The sequence below is a fragment of the Limulus polyphemus genome, unplaced genomic scaffold, assembly GCF_000517525.1.
Source record: "Limulus polyphemus unplaced genomic scaffold, Limulus_polyphemus-2.1.2 Scaffold6380, whole genome shotgun sequence".
Classification (NCBI taxonomy): domain Eukaryota; kingdom Metazoa; phylum Arthropoda; class Merostomata; order Xiphosura; family Limulidae; genus Limulus; species Limulus polyphemus.
In genome coordinates, this window is record NW_013671990.1 from 12,551 (window position 1) to 20,582 (window position 8,032).

At 37.3% G+C, this 8,032-nt stretch overlaps 1 protein-coding gene across 1 annotated transcript in view; it reads left to right on the forward strand.

The window, feature by feature from the left end:
• The first annotated feature begins 6,630 nt into the window (after window positions 1-6,630).
• Window positions 6,631-8,032, forward strand: part of LOC106473663 (aprataxin and PNK-like factor) — a 27,299-nt gene continuing 25,897 nt past the window's right edge. The window contains exons 1-2 of the mRNA XM_022402066.1: window positions 6,631-6,776; window positions 7,409-7,600. Coding sequence (XP_022257774.1) covers window positions 6,712-6,776; window positions 7,409-7,600 — 257 coding nt within the window. The 5' untranslated portion in view covers window positions 6,631-6,711. The remainder of the gene's footprint in view (window positions 6,777-7,408; window positions 7,601-8,032) is intronic.

Below are 8,032 nucleotides of genomic sequence, written 5' to 3' on the forward strand. Positions count from 1 at the left end.
TATGTACGTGTAAAAAGACCTTTACAGTATACAGTTAATGTAGTACTTGTGGTGATGTATACTTAAACTACCTTTACAGTATACAAGTGATGTAGTACTTGTGGTGATGTACATGTAAAAATACCCTTACAGTACACAGGTGATGTAGTACTTGTGGTGATGTACACGTAAAAGTACCCTTAAAGTATACACAGGTGATGTTGTACTTGTGGTGATATACATGTAAAAGTACCCTTAAAGTACACAGGTGATGTAGTACTTGTGGTGATATACATGTACAAGTACCCTTAAAGTACACAGGTGATGTTGTATTTGTGGTGATATATATGTATAAAGTACCCTTAAAGTACACAGGTGATGTTGTACTTGTGGTGATATACATGTAAAAGTACCCTTAAAGTACACAGGTGATGTTGTACTTGTGGTGATATACATGTAAAAGTACCCTTAAAGTACACAGGTGATGTAGTACTTGTGGTGATGTACATGTATAAAGACCTGTACAGTATACAGGTGATGTAGTACTTGTGGTGATGTACATGTATAAAGACCTGTACATCGTACATACTTTCTGCCTTGGGTTAGAGTTAAGCTAACCCTGCTATCCATTTACAGTAAGTGTTCTTTTTAAGGGAAAAAGTTTTAAAAGAAAATAACACTTTGTGAAAAAAAAAATCTTAAATTAAAGAGTTAGGTTTTTGGGCACCCGATAAAGTTTTATGTGCAGAGAAAATTTAGTTCTTTGGTTGCAGCATAAAAGACTTGTTTCAGTACTTTGGTGGTAAGTTTGAGAACTCGCACTGTTATAAACCAAGTTTCGATCCTCGTGATGGACACAGTCCAGATATCTCTTTGTGCTTAACAACAAACAAACAGTGTGATATTTTTACTTCTCCCAGTGGGACAGTGGTAAGTTTGCAGGCTTGCAACATCAAAATTCAAGGTTTGATTCCCTACAGTTGTCACAACAGATAGCCCAATGTGACTTTGCAGTAAAACAAACAAATAAATAAAAAAAAATCTTTATTTTGAATTTGATAACTTTTACTTTATTATTATTAATGGTAATTCAACAAATTTATAATTTGTGATTTTTAACCCTTTTTTTTTCTTACCATATTCTATTCATTCAAAAATACAATACTCTATAACCCAAGCACATTAGATAAGTAGACCTTTCTTCTTTTCTTCTTCAAGTGCAAACTGGTAACAACCATGTAGAACAAAATATGAGATAAAGTGAAGTTTTAGTGACATCATGCAGGCCACTGTGGATATCCAGAAGTGTTTTGAGCAACTGTCAATGTATCGTTATAAGTGTTTCTCATATTTCGTGCAGTACTACCAGAAACAAGAATGTTAGGTATAAAGAAGCTAAAGATGTAATGTTTTAAAAAGACAAAGAGTCAATTGAAATTACACTGAGTGTTGATAAAGTAAAATAAAAATGATTAATTAAAAAAGGAATGTTGAACAGATATAATTAAAAAATGACATGGAAATTATTATAAGTAAATAATAAGTATTAAAAAGACTAGGGGATTCAGATACGATATCTTACCTTCCCTCACGTAATACCTTATTTTGACTTATACTGACCTCTACATGTGCAAATGTTTTCTTGGCACTAGTCTTGATAATCCCACCTACCTTCACATGTTTTCAAGTGAGGCAGCTGTGTGAGAGCATGTAAATAAGCATGTGACAACCCTACACCAATAGGATCCTGACACAACTTCTAACACAGCTGACTCCTATGCAGCTCAGCTCAACTTCACTTGTTGATTGGCAATTGTGGTGTTTAGACATGTTTTTTGCTTGAGCTTTACTGATAAAATTTCAATCAGTTACTTGCCTGAAATCCTTAATTCTCCCCAGAGGAGAAGAATCATGCCCTGATGTTTTCCACTCTGACACAGTTGTTCTCTTTTTCCCTTTCCCTTTAAATATGGCTTCTCTGTTGGGATCTTTTGGGTAAGGATGCCCTTTTATCCCTTGTTCTGACAATTTAGAATCCAGAGTCAAGTCTGCCCCTTTGCCACGCTCCCTTTTCTCAGTGGCTTCCCATTTATCTCAATCTGAACCAATTCCCATTTCTCATCTTCTTCCTTCTTCTCATTTACTGGTTCCTGCTTTACAGTTCTCCAAGGTCAACCTTTGTTTTTTTTTCATCATAGACTTCAGTGGTTGTGGTGACTATGTGGTAAGTAGAGGTCTGGTGGGGGGTCTAGGCTTTTGTGTTTTACCACAGACTCTTGAGTTCTGTGGATTCTCTCAAAAAGGGTTCATTCTTTGTTTTTCTTTCCTCCTCCTCTGTTTCCTCATTCCCTTTCATTCCCAATTTTTATACAGCATCTCTCCGAGGTTGTTTTCAGCCTTATTCACAAGGGTGCTGTTGAATGGTTCGATCCTTCTCAGCCAGGATTTTATTTCTGTTTGTTCATTGTCCCCAAGAAGACAGAGTAGTGGCACCCCATCATCGATCTTCCTTCCTTGAACTGCTTTCTCAACCTTTCTTGATTCAATGTGGAGTTATACCTATCTCTTTGATCGGTTTTTACTCCTGGTCCGTGGATGACGAAGATGGAGGTCTTGGATGCTTGCTTCCACATTTCCATCTTCCCAGCATCCTGGCATTTACATCGTTTTGTCCATCAAGGTTGTGTCAACCAATTCTGAGCTGTTTTTATTGTTGTAGCTTAGCTCCTTATGTTGTTTGTTAAATAGTCAAAGTCTTTGCTGGTCCTCTCCATTTCAGGAGCTTTTGTTTCCACCATTACACAGACTTCTAGCACACCACCTCTTACCTTCACACTTAGTTTCTTCTTCAAGAAGCTGTATTGGTAGGTTGGTTGGGGAAGAAGTCCTTCCTCTCTCCTACTTAATACCTTCATCTCTGGATATTTTTCAGTTCCTTTCTCAGCTAGGTCCAACATTCTCCATTTCACCAGCAATCTGTGAAGCTTCTGATTCAGACTCCTCTTCCTCTCCAACTGCACAAGAGGTTCTATCTTTTTTGGGGGTGTGGGCTTCTTTGGAGGCCCTCATTCTCCTCGGGCAAGCCCACATGCAACATCTTCAATGGACTCTACAAGAACAGTGGAACCTCATTTGGAAACCCCTTGATTCCCCAATCCATCCTTCTCCTCCTTCCCTTCATGTGGACTTTGCCTTGTGTTTGAACAGAGACATCACCACAGTGAGTGATTTTTCTCCTCCTCGTCCAGAGATGCACCTCTTTACTGATGTTTCTTACAATCCACAGGTGTTCAGTTGGCTTTGTTCACAGTGGGGTACTCTGGAACTGGGTATATTTGCCACTGATCTGAATTCCAAGCTTCCCAGGTTTTGGTTTCCTATTCCTCATCCTTTCACTGTAATGGTCAATACCCTTAATAAGGATTGGAGAGGCCATTACCTTTATGCATATCCTTCCATCCATTTTCTTCCTTGTGTACTTGTGTAATACAAGCCACTCTTGGTGGTGCCTCTTTGGCCAGCACAACTGTGATTTCCACTTCTGCCTGCTCCTATTGACTCCTCTTCCTCTGCCGTTCTCAAGCAACCTCAGTCTTCACATGTGGCTTTTGTCCGGTCAATTGCCAGATGGGTCAGACTTTTCCTGCAAGTTGCTTCTTTTATTTCCCATTTCGTGCACCCTTTCTTGATGTCAGTTTACCAGTGTAAGTGGTATGTATACCTTTCTTGGTCTTCTAATCATGGTTTTCCAACATCCTATCCTACTTTTCTGCACCTGACTTCCTTCCTTACCTAGCTTTTCAACAAAGGGCTGTTGGTATCCACTTTTTTATTATATGGTATTGTTAGCCATTCTCTGTTTCACAAGACTTCACCGTGTCTTCATTTCACCAGTCCTCACCCTTTTGTTTCATTCCTTCTACCTTTGCCTTCCCCTGCACCCTACTGCCCTCTCTGATTGAAACCTCAGTGTCATTTGCCATGTCTTCACACTTCCTCTATTTGAGCTCATGCCTTCCTGTTCTGTATATCATATCTATTTAAAGACCTTTTTCTTCCTCCTCTTGACATGTGGACATCAACATTAGGATTTGTTCACTCTAAATATCTTCTGCACATTATATCACAGGTCATATGGATTGATCTTTTCTGCCCAAAATTTTGGCCACATGTGGGAGCAAGTTTGCCTTCACTCCCATTTCCTTTCCTTCCATTTCTCATTTTTATCCTCATTCTGACCAGGATTACTTCGTATGTTATGTCCCAGCTCTCTGCTATTATGTGGCTCGCATTGCTTTCTTTCATGATTCCTGTTTGTTTATTCATTGGAACTCTTCCCTTTCCTGTTATATTTCTCCAATTACCATTACAGGTTTAATTTTCCAGCTGATTTATCTGGCTTATTCTTCCTTTTTCCTGATGATTGTTGTCTTTTCCACAGTTTTACTATGAGTGGGTAGGTGCTCTATTTATATTATTTTTTTATTTTTTTTTTACAGGGGCCTTTATTGCATGTATAGATCCTGCTCAGTGACAAGTGCTCCCTGACCAGGTCAATAATGCCACTGTTGAGATGGGGTGTTCAGTAAAACTAGTTGTAGGTTTTTCTTGTGGCTTTGCATCATAAGTATGTTTACCCCAGACTATACACTCAGGAACTAATCTGAGCAAAGCATACAGGGATTGCTGCCTATACCTGCTACTATTTGGTTTGGCTGTATTAGGAACAGTCTGCTTTTCAAAATAAGGTTTCACAGTCACCTGTTGCACTGTCTCCAGTGTTGCATTCCTCTGGACTCTCTAATGCAATCCGTCACACACACATTTTTCCAATGAAATAGGGGAGTCCTTACCACTTACCAGCTCCAAGCTGCTGGGTTGGAGGGCCATGGAAGCTTCCTCCTGAGTGTGTTCAATTTCACTCAGTTGACAGTAGGGTGGTAGTGTTCTATTAGTATAGATGTTTAATACACGTTTTTCCTCCAGATGCCGCTTGGTTATGAAATTAATGATTTTTCACTACAATGCAGTTCATCCCTTTGGCTAAGCACCCTCCTTCCCACTGTCACCCAGATATCAGTTCATGAAGGATACTGGTGTTGATTGGAGCTGGACCAGCTGCATAAATATAATATTCACACGTGAGTGGACCAGGTACCCTCCTTCTACTACAGACTGTATCATTTATTCCCAATGTTGTGGACTGGAGTTGAACCTCCACATTGTCATCTGCCTTCCTACCATGGTCCAGATGTCAGTTCCTGGAGGGTACTGGTGTTGGTTGTGTTTGACATGATGATGCAGGGCCTTGGAACAAAAGTTCTCCTTGCCTTGTTTGAGGTGAACAGTAGAGGACCCTCTTCCTATTATGGGCCAAATATTCCTATCACAGTACTGTTGGTGTTGGTTGAGGTCAAATTCCCCCTTACAGTCTGCCAATCTACACCAGGGGTCTTTTCATTTAAATTATAAGATTACTCCTGTGATTCCACCCTTTTTTGCAACACTTCAATTTCATGGGCAAAGAGTATACCTGGATCAGATGTAGTGCAGTCTCCCATGGGTCTTACATACTGTTTATTCACACATTCTTTGGGATCTTTCTGGGTGGGGGTCATTTAGGTAATGTTACATCGGTTTCTCCATCAGGTCAATATGTGATTCTAGCTATTATGTGAGAAGAGGTAAGATATCGTATCTGAAGTTAACATTTTCCTGAACTGAAAATGTATTTCCTGTAGATTCCTACCTCCTCTCACTCTTCATCCCCACTTCCAGTGTCTTTTCTTTTTCTCAGTCTCAAAGTGAAGTTGAGCTAAGTTACATAGAGGGAGTCAGCTGTGCTGGGAGTTGTGTTGTGCTCCTATTGGTGGAGAGTTGTTGCATGTTACCACACCGCTGCCTCACGTGATTGTAGGTGGGATTGTAGTGGAGGAAAGAATCTATTGGAAATGCACTTTCAGTGTACGAAAATGTTACCGTTCACACTGCATGTACAAAAAACTATTTTACTGACAGAGAACAAACTGATGATTCCAGGATCTGGATTTATTCCACAAGCTTGAATAGTATTTAAAGTTGCAATCCAATAGGTTTCTTTTATCTGTCTATTGGCTGTAGTTTTGAAATTGGTTTCAGTGCCAATGAGAGTTACTTTATTATTAGAATGACCAGGTTGGTTAAAGCATTGAGCAACAAGGAGATATATATTTGGTACTAATAGAAGATTTATGGTTGTTGAAATCCTCTCTAAGAGTCGTTTGTGTGTTTCATACATACTGATGATTGTATGTTTTACACTGTGTTAGATAAATGGTATTTTGTGTTGTGAAGGTTGAAAGTGTTTATGGTCATATTTATTGGAAAAAAAAAGTCAGTGGTTTCTATAAATGTACAGGTTAGATAATGAGCTTTATTACATGGATGAAAACCATTCTTTGATGGGTTGTAATTCAGTTTGCATGGACAAGATTATTTTTAAGGCTTCTGCTCTTCCTTAATATTACACTGTTTAAGGGTGGTTTTTATTTAGTGTTGTTAGCTTTTTCAATGTTTCTGTCAATTTTTGTATCTTTATATTTTCTTTGTAACATAGTTTATTTTAGATCCTTGGTGTTTTTTCTGTAATTTATTTCATTTGAACAGATTTTCTTTACTTAGAGAACTTCTGGATTTCCATGGTGGCCTACGTGATCTCATTCAAACTTCAATTTATCTCACACTTTGCTTTACATGGTCATTCCTAGTTTGCTGCTGAAGAAGAAAGGTCCACCTATCAAAAGCACTTGGGTTATAGGGTATTGTATTTTTTGGTTAAATAGACTTTTTTAAACCTACATGTTTTCCTAACATCATGAATATTCTACTCGCATATATTTTAGTTTTCCAAATTCACACACTTTACAGTTGCACCAGTTCTATCATGTTGTATGAATGTTGCAACATGTTACCATTGATTTGGTTGTTTTTATTTATTAACCTGTCTTAATATCTAACTAATTATTACCTCCATGAATGTTTCAACATGTTACCATTGAGTGTGGTTGTTTTGTTTATTAACCTGTGTTAATATCCTGTTTATTGTTATAGCCATGAATGCTATAACATGTTACCATTAATGTGGTTGATTTGTTTATTAATCTGTGTTAATATCCTGTTTATTGTTATAGCCATGAATGCTATAACATGTTACCATTAATGTGGTTGATTTGTTTATTAACCTGTGTTAATATCCTGTTAATTGTTATAGCCATGAATGTTGCAACATGTTACCATTGATGTGGTTGTTTTTATTTATTAACCTGTTTTAATATCTAACTAATTATTACAGCCATGAATGTTTCAACATGTTGCCACTGATGTGGTTATTTTGATTGTAACCATATATCATTGTGTCATATTTGACCTTTGTTAGTGTTTTTTTCAACAGTCAAGATGTAAATGTTTTCTATCAGACCCATGTCAATCCTTGCTTCTATCAACCTCAAGCTGAAGGAGAGGTCAAAATTCTCAAGAAGGATGATAGAATCGAGATCCTTCCAGGTGATGCCTTCTTGTTGTTACGTGACTCTTTCAAGTTCAAAGTAATAGTTAGAGAAGACCAGAAAGATGTCAACAAAAAGTTCGTAACATCTATTGGCTCAAGTTTAGACAATAGCAATTAAAACCTTGTAAAATTAAAATTTCTTTCTTATTACATAAATAAATTAGTCAAAAGAATTAAATTTCATTAATAATATAACTAGGCCCATTTTGCGGTATTTTACTGACTATTGATGTAATGTAAGCTAACTATATAAATCGGTAGTGAAATGTAACTGATAAAGCCTGATGTTGTGTTGTTATAATCACATGTTTTAAAGTAAGCTAATTATATAGATCAGTACTGGAATGTTACTGAATAAAGCCTAATGTTGTGATATTATAATGACATGATTTAAAGTAAGCTAATTATATAATCTGTACTGAAATGTCATTATAATACCACAACATTAGGCTTTATTCAGTATAATTAGCTTACTTTAAATCATGTAATAGATCAGTATGAAATGTT